Source organism: Camponotus vicinus, unplaced genomic scaffold, assembly GCF_025532165.1.
Source record: "Camponotus vicinus isolate PSW18456_S1 unplaced genomic scaffold, iyCamVici1.0 SCAF_3, whole genome shotgun sequence".
In the NCBI taxonomy this organism is placed as follows: domain Eukaryota; kingdom Metazoa; phylum Arthropoda; class Insecta; order Hymenoptera; family Formicidae; genus Camponotus; species Camponotus vicinus.
The window spans coordinates 5,242,010-5,259,046 of NW_028141967.1; the positions used below are offsets into that span (position 1 = coordinate 5,242,010).

General features: G+C 35.0%; 1 protein-coding gene across 1 annotated transcript in view; it reads right to left on the reverse strand.

The window, feature by feature from the left end:
- Positions 1 to 1,033: 1,033 nt before the first annotated feature.
- The window catches only part of Syn1 (Syntrophin-like 1), a 266,090-nt gene continuing 250,086 nt past the window's right edge, over positions 1,034 to 17,037 (reverse strand). The window contains exons 7-9 of the mRNA XM_083092844.1: positions 9,266 to 9,480; positions 7,530 to 7,747; positions 1,034 to 7,129 (exon numbers count right to left, since the gene is read on the reverse strand). Coding sequence (XP_082948970.1) covers positions 7,037 to 7,129; positions 7,530 to 7,747; positions 9,266 to 9,480 — 526 coding nt within the window. The 3' untranslated portion in view covers positions 1,034 to 7,036. The remainder of the gene's footprint in view (positions 7,130 to 7,529; positions 7,748 to 9,265; positions 9,481 to 17,037) is intronic.

The following is a 17,037-nucleotide window of genomic DNA, read 5'->3' on the forward strand; positions in this document are numbered from 1 at the left end:
ATCATATAGTCGTCGAGATGAATAAGAAATTACAAGCGTACAAAATATTTTCTTTCAGTTTTTATTATTATTATTATTTGTAAATTCTTGAAACCCTAATCGATAAAAAGAAAGAGATGGTAATTTCCTAGATATAATTAATTGTGATCTAATTAATAGATATAATCAATCTGGAATTATACTCTAATTAGTTGTTCTAATTAATGGATCTAATTAATCTGGAATTTGTAACTACGATTAACGTATAGATGTTTAGTAAAATCTTTAAGCTTTTGATAAATATTATGCATATTTGAAGTGTATGTGTGTGTGTCTTATCAATTTTAATATATGCAGTCTATGTAAATTTTGCGCGGAATGAGTATTTCGAATTTGTTGACCTTTCGAATAATTTGAAAACAATTGAAAGACTTAATCCTTGACCTTGTATATAACGTATTTATCTCATTGGATTTCAAAAAAATGAATCTTATCATTTTCGTACATTCTTATATTGATTTCTCTTATATACTTACCTCTGAAAGCTTCTTAAGATTTCTTGATTTTCTTATTTACTACGAATATATTGATAATAAGATACTCACTTTTTTATTGTTGAATGTGTTTGTAGAAAATTTAATTTAGAAAAATCAGCATAACTTAAATTCTCTAAATATTATCGTATTAATAAATTTTCGGATTTTACAATAATAATAATTATTATATTATATCATTAATAAATCCAGTAAAATGTATAATCGAGTATAATAATAATTATGAAAAATCAAAAATCACTCATGGAGAATTAAAGAGGAAACATATATATATTATTTAGAATACGAAATTATAATTCATGCATGTGTACGCTTAATTTGATTAATATTTTACTGACAATCGCGAAGCCGTGTTAATTTTTCTATTTAAAACATATATTTAATATTTATTATTTTTATAAATAATATTAAATATATATATATACTAATAAAATAATAAAAGTAACAAAGAGATTTTATAAAATGGAAGAAAGAGAGAATATTCATGGTTCACTCATTCGTTGTTCTAACCGTTCTTGTTTATTTGGTAACTCATTGAAATACAAATTTGCTGTGAAACTTAGGAGAAATAAAACGGAAGGATTCCGTCACGTCCTGGCAATGTCGACTCGCCCTCGAAATCATTAGAAAAATAACGCATTTCACGCGCGAACGAATCCATTAATAAAATCCTCGATGTTAAACTTAGTTCGTTAATAATGATTATGTTAATAACTCGTTAATAGTCGCTTTATGCGCCTTTATGCGAGTCGCGCTCCATCGATCCGAAACGGATGCATTAATTTACCACCGGTATTTCCCCTCCCCGCCCCGCCCTCTACCACGATACCAAAGATCGGAGATTGCATCGCGTTCATAAAATATTCATAAAATATTAATCGTTCTCTTTAAACATCCTCGTTCGGGCATTCTTAAAATATTAATTATTCTATATATATATATTCTTTTCTACACAAATTATTCAACAATACGCAGAGCTTCCGGAACGTAAATTAAGCGGAAGTAACCTCGTGAAATTTTATTCATTTTACTCTACAATTTAATAATCTAATCTTTTAAAATCTCGAATTATTGTAATATATAATTAGTGTAGCCATCGTCGTAGCATTAACTTTTAGACAGAAACGAGCCATTTCGTCTTGTGTAGCGGCAATTCCGTTAAATAATCTATGTACATAGACGAGCCCGCATCCGGGCGAACCGCAGGGGTGATAAAAGAAGCTTCCGGTTCGACTCGAGGAGCGCTCGGAAAGTGACAAATGGGCACAATCAATATTACATGACGTTCGTTGATATGTCTACTTAATCTCGAAATCTTATTATTGTACGTCCACCCTGTACAACACTCAACAATCTCGATGGGAGAGAGACACACACTCGTTTATTTTTTTTTTTCTGTTTTTTTTTTCTTTTATACAGATCGAAAGGAGGATCGCACAGGCTTTTATAACACACGCCACAGGACCATTTCGCGATGAAATTTGCGTGATACACGATTAGAAAAATTTGTCGGTAGTTAAAATATTATTATTATTATCGTCGTCGTATTATTGTTTGAAGGCTTGCCTCTATCAGGTCCCGTCTCGCAGCGTCCTACGAAACTACGAGACGGCTCATGCGGGCATTACCCTGTGACAAGACCCCGCATGGCGGTGGTTACCCGTTTCGTGTCGCTGTCCCAAATAGACGCATTATTATCATTATTATTATTATCATCATCTCTCGTTATTATTAACATTATTATTATTATTAATAGAATAGGCAAAAATGAATGTGCAAGATGGAAGGATATAGCACTGAAGAGAAGTCGAGGATTGAGAATTTGGTCATGTTCCCATACAGCACAGATCATTGTTGTCACATTGCTGCAATGTAACAACAATGGTCTGTGCTGTACGGGGTGGAAATATGGGGCAAACAAGTTTCTGAGAGAGAGAGAAAGCTTATCGTTTGACAATACAAGTGATTTGTTTCGCAATAAATGAGTTGCAGCGCAATGGCCAATGGTTATTCGTATCGATATACAGTCCGGTAAGGTACGATATATCGGGTACGCTTCGATATGCTATAAAAGTCTGTGAGGGAGCCTTCATTCTTGCGCTCTTTCGTAACCTCGTGTCAAAGATAACTCCTTAGACGCCTGATTTCCTCGTTTCGAGATAATTTGGGAACTTAGAAAATTTGTATAGTATATTGTCGATGAAATTGTAGCGATGTTCCGAGTCAAGAAACACCGGCTTCTTAAAATTAAGGGGAGATTCTCAAATCTGCCGTGAAATCGAGATAGGGGATTCTAGAGCCTTTGTATTTTTAAAAATTAGGAACGCGCATAATTTGTAGATTGGTTTCCAAGGATTTTGCATTTTGCGTAAATTGTCATATTTTTGAGATTTTTGTAAACTCTTATATCGTCTTAATTTATAAAATTTGATTCGTATCTTTTATTTAGATGTATATAAATTGCTGAAATCTTTTTCTTAAATTTCTAACTCTCATATATATTTTAAACATTACACCGCGAATTATTTCGAAATTTATTTAAAAAGTTTAAAATAATTCTAGTTAAGCAGAGAGAAAGAGAGAGAGAGAGAGAGAGAGAAAGAGAGATATTGCAATGAAATGACTTTCAAGATTAGACATGAAATCATGACTTGAAATCCTTTGATTGTATCCTCCAATAATCTTCCTTCTATTTCTATTTTCTCGAGTAAAAATCTCGGATCCTTGGAAATCCTCACAATATCTTATTCTCCTTTTACCTTATTTTATAAATTTTTTATTCTTATAATCCGAGCAAAATATGACACGAACAATCATTCCGGTAGACTATTGCTTTGGAGAAACAAAAAAATCAGGCTGCACACATCGACGCTTTTTGCTACTTTAAATTTACCTGCTTTAAAGAATATGAATATCGTACAAAACAACTAAAATAGCCGCCCATTGATTTATCGTGGAACCTTCTATTTTTCGAGTGTTGTTTTTTTCTCTTCTCTTGACAGAGAGTTTTGTCTAAATCGTAAATAACGTCAAAGTGGTGCAGAAGGATATTTTTGGCGATCCATATACTATTTGAAAGTTTACCCAACAACTGTTGCACGGATATGTTAAGAAAGTATAGAGATTATTAACTTTTGAAATTCTTGTTTCGTTAAATCTAATTAATTCCCGGTTGATAAAATCAAAATGCTTGACAAATTTCGTGCGACAGTTGTTGGAGCAATTTTTTGGGATCGCTTTTTTAGATTACATATCGACGCACTCTCAGTTCCCTCGAAACTTCCTTCTCCGACTTCGGGAAAAAGGCAATCGTCTACTTTTCTTTCTTATTAAATTACAAATCTTACAAATATTGCTTCCGCTTCGCACGAGCTGAAATTTTCGCCTTGGAAAAAGTTGAGGGACAGGAGGAGTTTTGCGAATTCTAGAATTTAAAAATCCACCTCTCCTTCTTCGTCCACGAGAACGCGTAAAGATGGAAGATCCCGAACGTAAGTCAACCCCGATTCTCGCCTCGCCTCGCTTCACGTCACGAAACGGCCGCCAGGAGGATATTTCCATTTTGTCTGGCTGGGAGATCGATGGCGATCGCCTCGAGTACAATTCCGAGGAGATATTTTGGCCGAGAAACGCGCGGAAGGATATTCCAACTTCCGCAAACTCACTCGAGGCGCTTTGACTGCGGGGGAGTGACATAAATATCGCCTCACCGAAACGAAACACGTTATCTCGCGGAAAGTTCCCTGCTGGAAGATCAAGAGAGTAAACTCCTTAAGTCCTTTCCAGGTGTTCCCAACTTCGTGGATTTTAGTACCGTGCGACGCGCGTAAAATTTTTTCTCCGAAAAACGAGAAGAGAGAGAGAGAGAAAGAGAAGCTGACCAGATCCTCGTGTAAAATTGATGCACGCCAAGTGCGATAAATTTTTTCCTCGATATATAAAATGGTTGGTCAATCGACAGGAGCCCGTTTTTTTTTTTTTTTTTTTTTAACAAAGCAACGCGCGCAAACGCTAATTATAATTAGCCGCAATGAAGTATCTAGGCCAATTCACCCCTTCATTTGGGCATCGCAATTTACGGGGTGTACGATATAATTTGACGAAGCATGGCCAGAATAATAAATAGATTTTTATTATTATTATTATTATTATTATTATTATTCCTTCCTGCTTCTCTCTCTTTTATATGCCTCTGGCGAGTTTAAAGGAATGTGTACCTTGCAAACTTTCGAGGGAACTCGAAGGCTTGAATACCAATGAGCGGCTCATTGTCGGATAATAATGACCGTATTTTCATCGCGCATTTAACGCGAATTTCAAGTTCCAGGTTTCGCATTGCATTGACAGAAAGATGGCGAGTGTCATTACTCGATATTGGAGTAAATTTTATCGTGAATTGCGTTTCGATTAATGTAATACCACGCAATCCTGAAAATGTTTGTACGATTGGTAGGTATATGTTTACGTGAAATGCGTACAACACGTGAGATATCTCGATTAGAGAGAGTTGAATATTGGAATTGTGCTTGATCACGTTAACGTTATATGTACGGTGAAAACATGGGCCTTATTATGATAGCTTCTACCCTCGTAACGAGTACGTTACACGCTTCGCCTAAATGTCTCGATCGCGCGCGAGATCAGGATCATCGCGATGTTTAAACGACAGAGAGAGAGAGAGAGAGAGAGGAATTGCAAGATTTTATTTTTACCGCAGTGTTTTATTGTACGAGAATAATTAAAGTGTGTTAAAAATTTATTTAACCGAATATAACACGAACGATAAAAAATATATACGAATATTGACTAAATAAAATATCAATATATTTGTGTGCGCGTTCGTAAAGCTTATCAGGTTATAAAATATCTCGTCTGTACATCGTTACATCAATTTACGAATAATATATTACCGAAAGTACTAAAACAAATTGATAAAATAAATTGGCGAAATTAAAAATAGCATTTACCTAAAATATCGTAATTTAATTAAATTGATTTAATTAAATTAATGAAGTTAAAATTAAATCAAAATATATATATACGCGATAAAATTAAATTATTAATTCCCAAACATATCATTTTCTGTAAAATATTTATTTTACAAATCGGACACCATATGGGTGAAATCCAATATTGAAATAAAATTTAATTTAGTAAAACATTTTTTTTGTGTGGAAATATCTTTAACATATCTTTAGCGGCAAATCAGACTGTGATTGTACGATTGCGCATCGTTATTTCCCAAAATTTAGATCATTTATTTTATTATCAAATTGAAATACATCAAAGTATCATAATGTCGTTTAAACAATCGCGTCCATCTGCTTTCTATGCTCGTTACAATAACCACAATTCGACATCCGACACAGGATCAGTGAATATTTAACGATAATCCGCCAAGTCAGTTCTTTTGCGATTAGTCTTATATATACTCTTATGATTAGGTAAATAGTTAATTATATAATTAGTTACTTAGGCGTGTGATTAGTGGCGTGGGTGTTCCTTCTCACCCCTTCGCCCCTCTGTCCTTGTTGCGTGTCGTACTTTCTTCAATATATCGTCTCGTGGATGGCTTCGTATCGATTATCGTTGGAAAAAAAAAAGGAGAAAAGGGACCGCCGCCCGATTTTTAAGGATCGTCTCGAGTCGATTTATCGCAATCGAGCTTCTCTTGAAGATTCTATATGGACTATCAAACTTATACACATATAGTCTTCTTTCCATCCTACTCATGTATCTCTCTGACGATTCCAACTCTGGAATCCTTGCACCGAGTCCGAGAATTCTAGGATGTGCGGAATTTAGATCTTTGCGACTTTGATAAAAAGAATTAGGCCGTTGAGATATTTTTTGAATTTTTAAATTCTTGGATATTGAAAGAATATTTTTAATTTCAGAGAGAGAGAGATATTATTATGAATATTTTACTTGTTATTGGAAATTCTTGAAAAAGGTTGAAGATTGTCATTTTTGGGAATTTTGAAAATAATTTTAAAAAATCCCTCAGATTTCGAGATTTCAGACTAATAGATATTTATCTAAAATCTCAAATATCTGCTTAGAATCTTAAATTTCCCGATTCTGTGTCAAATAATTGGAGATATTAAATACTCAGGGAACACTGTATATATGGCAACTTTATTAGATTGACTCTTACAAGGATCTTGCAATTTTAGAATCCTCGGACTATTATTCTCTCTGAATTCTCTACCTTATCAGTCATTCCCGAATTATCTCACCGTTTCTCTTCTTCATTTCAAACCTATCTCTTCTCCACATTTTAAAGCCGCGAAAGTGTAGGCGACGCGACGAGCAAGGATAGTCCTTGCACCCCTTAAACGTGCCTCATCAAACCCCGTTAATATCGAATCCTCGAAGAGAGAAAAAGCCCTTTTCTCTTTCGCGCCGTGATTCATTCTGGTTCAATGAAGAAAGACGCTGGTAACAGACCTGGTAGTGTGAGGGGGTAGATCGGGGGCCTCCGTGAGGGCCCCCTCGTGCCCCTATGCGCTCAGACCGAGTCGGTGAATCTTCGCCGAAAGAAAGTTGTGCAGGACGAACACGATCGGTTTTGGACAGCTCTCCAGGTCGAGCTCCTATAACAGAACCAATCGACGCCCTTTTACTTACTGATGGCAAAATTGAAGTCATATAGGCTTTTTAAGTATATAAATCCAGAAAGAAAGGAGACAGATAAATAAGAGCAACTTTAATAATTTTTATTCACCGATAAAAAATTATTAAACGTGATAATTTATTTTTAAAACAATCCCATTAAATATTGTAGGTGATGAAATGGAAAAATTTGCAATTACAGCAAGTGTCTTTTTTTTATTTATAATTTAAATCAATATTGATAATTTAATTTAATGTAATTTGTATTTATAATTTAAATTAATATTTTTAAATTGATATTCTTTGGAAAAATATTGAAAATTCTCTCGATCTTCTTGATCTCGACGTGCTGAAAAATTCGCGTGTCTATCGAGTACTTACAATTTCGCCATCCTCGCCGCCAAAATCGAGCCACAGGAGACGGGCGCCGTCGTCCGCGGACATTTTCAATTTGTCGAAGGATCGTCTCCAGAGCGGCGTGGGCGGCGATCCGGGACTTACCCCGTTACCGGCAGTGCTCCGCGTTCCAGCGGCATAAAGCGCAAATCCTTCCTCGTGGTTGACAACCAACTGACAGGCCTTACCTTGCCATGTGCAACCTATAACACGTGCAATGTTATAAAATTAAAGTTACCCTCGAAAAGCCATTCTAATAAATTCTAGTCAGTCTAATGTAATTCAAAAATTTCATTTTCCTATCATTTTTATATAAAATTTTAGTAAATGCATATATATGAATTTTAATCAACCTAATATAATTCGAAAATTGTATTTTCTTATTTTATTTTTTCATGTTAAATTTTAATATAAATTTCTCAGATATATAAATTCTAATATAAATTATTATATTATATAATTTATTAATACAATTTTCTTATATAAATTATAATAAAATTATAATTTATATAATAGAATTTATATAAGGAAATTGTATTAATAAATTATATAAATTCTAATCAAGCTAATATAATTCGAAAATACAATTAATAAATTCTAATCAACCTAATATAATTCGAAAATTGTATTTTCTTATTTTATTTTTTCATATTAAATTTTAATATAAATTTCTCAGATGTTTTTCTTAAAATTTCTGTTATAAATAATATGACAAAATATATTATATAAATTCTAATCAACCTAATATAATTCGAAAATTGTATTTTCTTATTTCATTTTTTCATGTTAAATTTTAATATAAATTTCTCAGATTTTTTCTTAAAATTTCTGTTATAAATAATGTGACAAAATATAAAATAATGGAAAAAATATTTAGAAAAACTCTTCTAACTAAGCTAATTTTTAAAAGATATAAATCTCTTAATAGATTATCAGTATATTTCTTCTTGACAAAATTTTAATTGGATACATTATAAAAGAAGCTATGAATTGCACATAAATACAGTTGTATTGAATGCAACTGGCATTGGCGTGAAAAAACGCATACTCTCTCTTTTGACAATCGTAAACGCAGTCGATAAAAAATGGCTGGATAATCCTTTTTAAGCGATCGTCGAGTTGCCATCGCGTATAATTGCCAACTAAATATTGAATTTACAACTGAATTTTTCTCGCGACACACTATCTCTCTCTTTATGAGACAGCATGTATATATTTTTCATTTCCCATTACGCGCTTCTACCGCATCGGTTCTTTATCATCGACGAGTTCGACGCGAGACACAAACAAAAAGACGCGTATGAAACGGGCGAGAGAGGCATTCATCTCGATTTATTATTTGCCGTTTGTCGTTGCTGAAAAGAAATTAAAATTCATCGAACCGAGCGCGGAGAACGACAAGAGTATAGATGTCGGGTATAGATATCATCCGCGTTGCATTTTCTCCTCTTTCCTCTTTTTTAGAGAAAAAAAAGGAAAAAAGAATGGAAAAACTCGGCCTCGCTATTTCTTAAAGTATTTCTCATTCCAGACATTTCCTTCCACTGGATGCACAATTTCAAATCCTCGCTCCCACTCTCTCAATTTTTCGAGAGACTCGCTTCATCGATTTTCCTGCCACCATTTCAAGCATTTTCGAATTTTCGTAGAGGTCCTTGCTGATTAAAGGCCGGTCCATTTTACCGGTGAATCATATGGCTGACATGTGCGAGATTACTTACGAACGGTGTACTCCCGCAAGGAGTGGGCGGCCGCGTGACATCCCTGGACGATCGCCCGCGCCCAGGCCGCCAGATCTCTTCGTGTCTCGGCTCGTAAATGATGCGTGATCACCCCGTCGATCGTGCCAACCCGAACCGCGAACGTCGCCCCGTGTTGAGCCGAACCGCTGCTGCTGCTCGCCGCCTCGTTCTGCCGCGTCGGGGATGAAACCAGTCTGAAACCAGTCCGCAACCAGTCCGTTCGAGATTCGAGCCACTGAAGCCTCGAGAGCGTGCATTATTCATCCCCATCGGTCGCACGGTTCGCATTATCGTTACCTCGAATCGAACGCGACCGAGTTCTCGCTCCTCGCGTTAAGGGGTCCTCTCGTCTTAGAGCATCAAATCGATAGACGCGCCAGTTTTCCGAATGAAGATTGAAGAGAGAGAGAGAGAGAGAGAGAGAGGGAGGGAGGGAGATTTCATCGCGAAAATCGCGAGACGGGGTGTCGGGGAAAAAGCGGCGACCTTTATCGAAACGATCGAAGCGCCTTGTAGCGAGTCACGGCATGGATTCATCCCCATCCCCGTCCCCGTCCCCCGCGCCCCTTCCCCGGCGGGGGTAGGTAGGTAAATTACCTCGTCATCCGGCTCGCCTCGCTCGTAAAATCGTCGCGGCTTTATTGCATGTGGGACGAAGCTGCAGCGCTCACCTGATACGGGTTCGGAACGCGTATCTCCGACCCCGACCTCCTCCTCCTCCCCCCCGCGCCCCCCCGTGTCCCCCCTCGATCTCCTCGAATCCCATTCCCCTTCCACCCCAATCTGCCCGCTGACGAATGGTCCTGACGTTCGCGGGCCCGCGCGCTAGATTTATAGATTTTTCCGAGGGACACTGGCGAGCCACCCCCGCCTCCTCCTCCTCCTCCTCCCCTTCTTTCTCTCTCTCTCTCTCTCTCTCTCTCTCTCTCCCTTTCTCTCGCCGAAAAAAAAGGAAAACAAAGAACGATAGAAAGAACATCCCCCGTGCAATAGAGGACGCAAAAAATGGCACACTTGGACTGGAAAAAATGCATACTCCCGGAATCATTCGACGTACCTAATGACCACCCTCTCTCCCTTCCTCTCTTCTTAGAACAAGGCAAAGTATTTTTAGCGTATTTACGAATGATCACTTTCATATCATGTATTATAGTAATAATAATAGAAGAGTTTATATGGATAACCTAACCTAACACTTTTGAAACTACTCGAAGCCCATACAGCACAGACCATTGTTGTTACCCTAACAACACACATGTCCAAAAGATATCCAGAGGTCATCGAGAGGACATCCAGAGGACATAAAATATCCTTTGGCTGTCTTCTAGATATTCTATGGACGTCCTTTGGACATGTGTGTTGTTAGGGTACATTGCAGCAATATTGCAGCAACATTGCAATATTGCCGAAATATTGCTACAATGTTACAACAATGGTCTGTGCTGTATGAGAGCAATTGAAGGAGTTGAAAGAAATATAAGTCTGTCAAAGATTACTCAGCAAATATACAGAATATTGCAGCAATACTGCCGCAATATTACAACATTGCAGCAATGTTACGGCAATATTACAACATTGCAGCAATGTTGCTGCAATATTCTGTTGCAATGTTGCTGGGTATGCAATTTATATCATTTCTAAGCTCGACTATTAGAAACTAATAGAAATTGCTTGAACACCGATCAATCTATTTGAAGAATATAAATAATTATTTAATTGTGAAGATGTATTTATATCGACCTTAAATTTCATAATTTTCTTCCATCTTTTTTTACACGTATTAAAAATATTTCACGTATTATTTGATCAAAATAGACTGAGAATCGCGCGACATGTCCAAAATAATTCGATTTCACTCGACATAATGGATATTCATTGGTCATTATCGCTAACGTGTATCACGAAGACGGCGAAAAAAAAAAGAATGCAAAAGAAAGTGGAAGCGCGACGAAAGAAAATTCCGATAAGCGGGAGGAAGCCGGCGAGACAGCCGCAAACGGTAAATAAAAGCGTTAAACGAGAATGGATGCTCGTCGGCGGCCGTAATCCGACGAAAAAGCCCGCAGGAAGGAAAGAAAGTTTCCCTCGGGATAGCCGAATCACTTCCGGTTTGTCTCGCAGTAAAACTTCTTTAAGTCGGCCATTTCGCGCTTTCGCGTCGGGCCCGATACGGGCCCCTTCGACCGGAAATAGAGCCTCCTGACGTGTTCCACTTCTTTTTCGCGCTTCCCTTCGTCTTTTACCATTCGAAAAGAAACTTTGCGTGAACGAATGTCTGAATCGTTCGGCGAGGAAGAACATGATTAATAGCGACAACATAAAATTCGAGGAAAATTTTCTTTCGATGAAAGCTCTCCGATTTTTGAAAATATCTCAATAATCATTTAATATTTGGCTATCAAAAAAATTAATAAATAGGATCTACGACATAATTAATTTTTCTGATAATTTTTGCGACCAGATTAAATAAAAATTGTAACGTAAGAATACAAGAAAATAAATGGCCGGATATCGTCTTGGAATCAAGTTTGCCAAACAATGAGAACATCGTCTACATGAACTATATTATATTGACCTGTGTGATAATAGTTAGTACAGTAAGTTTGTTTCTATTGTGATTAACTTAGTATTATCTGTACTCGCTGCACAAACGCAGTAGTTAAGTTTAATTAATAACTTGAATAGCATTATCTCACACTGTTGGCTGAATATGAACAAGAATGACAAATAAATATGCCTTAAATGGAGTAAATGAACAACGATATGATTGAGGAGATTAAAAGAAAACATTTTTAATTCTTCCATATTTTCCCGATGATATTATATCAAAACTAACCGCTTTAAAAAATTCACTTTTAGCGAGTTTATTTTAAGAGATATTGTAAAAAATATATTTTATAAAATATATACGCGCACAGAAGGAATTCCGATTTCTCAACAGTGAAACAAATAGTATTTTTGCTCTCTTCCCCGGGATTTTCGTTCGGGAGAAAATGATACTCGGAATGTCCCGTATATCCTATATATATAATGGACGCGATAGAAAAACAGAGGACGCGGACTCGTAAGCTGCCACGGAACGATCGATGCCTGTGTTACGGGCTTCCGGGCCTTTTTCACTTAAAATTTAAACGAGGCTTAGCTGGATCACCGATCATTCAAACAGCGTGACTGCCTGACACCGCATTTAAGCCGCTCGAAAACGCGAGGCACTCGTAGTTAAAAAAAAAATGAACCTGACATTAATTCGCAACAATGACGCGCGAAGAGTCCAACGCGATATAAAATAATGCAACGGGACGGGATTTCCGGCATCCTCGATACACATAACATTTGCATTTTATTTTTCCGCGTGTTTACAAACAGACACTTTTACATCATACATTAAACGGTAATAGTTTTTACATATAACGTTACGATATAAATTTTACATTTATTACAATTTTAAACATGCAATAAAAAATGAACATAACATTTTGCGTATTGTTCGAATTTAGAGGTGAATCCCCAGTCTTGTTGCCTGAATTTCAAAATTTTCGATATTCAATATCGTTTGAATAACTATGGACGAAATTACATTTCGAATGACTTGATTTATATCCAAAGATAATTGAAGGATGACATCTTTTTGTCTACTCGCCAGTTTAATTACGTTTGAATCGTATCAGTTGAAATTTTTGAAAAAAAGAATCAAATCCAGTCTTGTCAGGAAGGACATGCATCCGAAGCTGCATGCAAATTTTATGAAACATCGAACACATACAAAGGATATAATCAAAGGAGAATGAGAGAAAAAAAGAAGATCTGAAAGAATAAGAAACCATAAGATTTGAGAAAAAAGATCTGAAGGAATAGGAAGAGAAAAGTATTGGAGACAGGAAGTAAATGTTGGGATTTAAAACCTCGGTTCTCCTTTCATCCTTCAAATATATTAAAGTTTAAATATAGTATTTTATAATGTTGTTTTTTTTTATATAAGAAACCTCTTTTATTTTTGATTATACTTTTATTAGTATTTCATGAATTTTCCAACGCAAATAATTTTGATTGCATCTGCGCTTTATTCAATTTGTTTATTAATTGTGTGATTCTAATTTATAAATTTTAAACCAAACTCTGCAACATTTGCAAGTTGTTGAATTTATTATGCACACATGTATAAACATAAATAAATACACACGTATACTTTAACATTTGTTGCATTCAAAATTAACTCACTACGCATCCTGAAGAACATATGTTTTCGCGACGTGATATACCCGTGTAAAAGCGTGCAACCAAAATGTCATTCAACTTCGAAAATAATAATGATCGACGACAGAAATAGCATAGAATATTAAATCACGGAGAATCCGATTAAGACCCGAGATCTCGTCATAACGAGTATCGACTTTTGACGCAATCCTATTGACACTCGCAACATCTATATTTGCTGATTACCGTCATCGAGAAATTTAATGATTGTAAATTGTCAACATGTAATCTCTGCAATGACAGCCATCCAACGTATTGAAACGCAAATTACAATTTTTCTCGTTCTTCAAAAGACAGTAATATTAATCTCGCGTATCAAACGAGTAGAATCATTCACGTAAAATTATTAACTCTTTTAATATTCCAGCTATAAAATTACACAATTGCATCTTTGCACGATGACAGATCTTTGTCGATTCGAAATAACGCGCAGCGCATATCGAAATCCAATCGGAATCGCAAAAAAGAAGCAACAAAAAGACGAGATGAGCGCTGGAGATCCGTCTTTCTTGCTACCTCGATTTTTCGCCGTCCAATAAAATCAAGTACGGCTATTCTGCTACACGTGTATACGCACAGCTGATTCATTCAAGTGACACTATGAGTCACGCGACGAGACGTGCAGTTGACAAGTGCAGCCACGTGAGTCGCTGACTTGTCGCCGCGAGCAGTTTCAGTCATCTCTCTCTCTCTCGCTCGATGAAAGAAACACATCGGATTTTGCTTTCTTAAGAACTGAGTTGAAACTGATAGAATAGATATACATGTACAAGTAAAAAATTTTTATTTTTGTTTAAAAAGTTTTGATTTTATTTTATCAATAAAGCTAGTAAAATAAATAAATAAAATGTGTCAACTTTTTTTATATCTTTTTTCAGAGAGAAATTATTTTTGTCATCGATTAATTAATGTTGTTCTGGCGCGAAACACATGTAAACGAGGACCGAGGAGCGAATTTTCGTCGGCATTTTTTCGCCGGCGTCCCACATTTGTACGAAATGATTTACGCCGACAATTTATTCGCGGTGGAAATAGAAATCGATATAAGAAGCAGTCTTACATGGCTCGAACGAGACCAATCGGGGAATAAGGAGGGACGAGGGGGTGCGAGCGGGGGTAGGACGTTTGGAGAGGATGCGCCGCGGGCAAAATCCTGAACTCGTTCCGAATATCGTACTTCGATTGCACACGCGATCTGAAACTGTCGACGACACCTTCGATAATTAATGTCTACCCCGGAGGATTTAATTGATCCAGTTCACCGTTCGATTATCGAGATCTCATCTTTCATATCCCATCCTACCTCCTCTCTTCCTCCGTCGCCTCCGCCCATCCCCTTTTTCAGCCGCTCTTATCTAGCCCTTATCCACTTAGTTTAACTCTATCTCTATGACCTTTAATTTACTATGGCGGACAATTATGAATCTTATTAAGCTAACGCGAAAACGGTGAAGACATTGTTACGTTTAAGGATATAACGGAAAATTTAAAGGGTGTATAAGATAACAGGGATCCTAGATATTATTTAACAAACAATATATAATATTAAATAAACGCAAAATATTTTATAGAAAAATTTATATAAAAGATGGGTTTAATTATTTGATGCTTGAATGAAAAATTCTTCAGGAATAGATAGATCAATCCTTTAAAGTTGTAAAAATGTTTTCAATCATTAAGTTTACAATGTTAACAATGTTACAATGTTATTTATTTGCTTAAATCTTTCAAAATTTAAAATAGTCAATCATTAAAATAATTAATCAATCTGTTTAATGTACTTATAAAAGTTAATTTAATATTAATTTCAAAAGAATTGTCGAAATACGTAAATAAAATTAATTTTTTAATACAAAAATAAATAAAAAGTTGTCAAAGTAAACCAATATTTAAAAAATATTTAGACAAAATTCTTGTAAAATATTTCAGTAGTCTCTTTATATTTTATTTAAGTATGCTTTTAAAAATACTCAAACCCTTTACCGAAGTTGGAAAGATAAACGAAATAAAATATTTCAGCGATAAATACTTAAATAAATTAAAAGTCAATTCGCCGCTAGTGAATTTTTCTCGCAGTGAGAGAGTCCTGTGACGCGGAAGATTCGATGAGTTACGTACGCTAGAAAATATTTCTCCCTGCGGAATGTCTGCCGCTTTTTTTCCAACGTTCGTTTTCCCTGCTCTTTGAACCGGCTTTTCTTCCGGCTGCCGCGGAAAGGCGACCGTTTGTCACCGGACATCGTGAAGAGGAGAAACTGAGGGGAGAAGGTTGGAGAAAAACAGAATTTGTGTGCCACCGAGAGTTGAAAGGGGGAAACAGAAAGAAAGACAGAGAATGGAAATTGAGAAGAAAAAAGTAGACAGTGAAATTAGGTTAGATTATATTAGAGCAGAAATTTATTTCACTTTTCAGAGATGAAAATTTTCAAAATAATCAAAAAGGAATAAAGATTAAAAATATATTTGTATAAGAAAATTATGTGTGTATGCAGTAATAACGCATGGCAAATAGTACAAATAGATCAACTTTAATTGTATGTATATGTATTTTGAATTATTACTAATATAAATAAAAAATAATAATTATTCAAAATTACAAGAATCGAAAAAATAGCTGGACTTGAAAAAATTCAAAAAATCCTAAAAAGTACAGATATAAGATTTAAAAATTACAAATTTACAGTCTGAATCTGTAAAAATATGAAGAATCACTAAATAAACATCAAAGACTAAAGAAAAATAAGCCAAGTACGTAAAAAATGTCTTAAAAGGTGTCTAAAAAATGATAAAAATGAAAAATTTTTAAACTAATGTAAGATTAATATAATTATATAAAATAGCAAAATACAATAAATTGTACACTATTAATTTACAATCGATATACTAAATGAATTAAGATTCCTCTAATTTTTACAAACACTTTTTATATAATGTACATAGTTTAAAAAAAATGTACACAAATTCCAAATTGCATAAACAGCTTTCAAATCGAAATAAGATGTAAAAACATGCCCGAGTCGTTTATATATCTCGAATAAAATATAAAATCTTAAACTGTATGCCTATGTATATTAATTTTGTCATTATTTAGTAAATACAATTTTTATATTATAAAATATATATTTTAGATTGAACGATTTAAATACTTGTGCGTGGCACATCAAGTTTTCCTATTCTTCTTATTTCGATTTGAAGGTTATTTATGTGACTTAGAATTTAAGTAAACTTTTTATTTAGTTTATTTTATATTTAATTTTTTTACATATTATAAAAGTAAAAAAAAATTTTTTTTAATTTATAACGTGTCTTTTGTTCGTTTCAACTATATCATTTTATCACAAGTATTGGCTCAATTATATGTTAGATATTTTTCATAGTTTCAAAGCTGCCATTGCGGTTATTATAATAATGCTGCTAATAATTATTGTAACTAGGTATTATTACTATAATTTTTAGACAATAATATTATTATTATTATTTTTTTTAGGCAATATTAT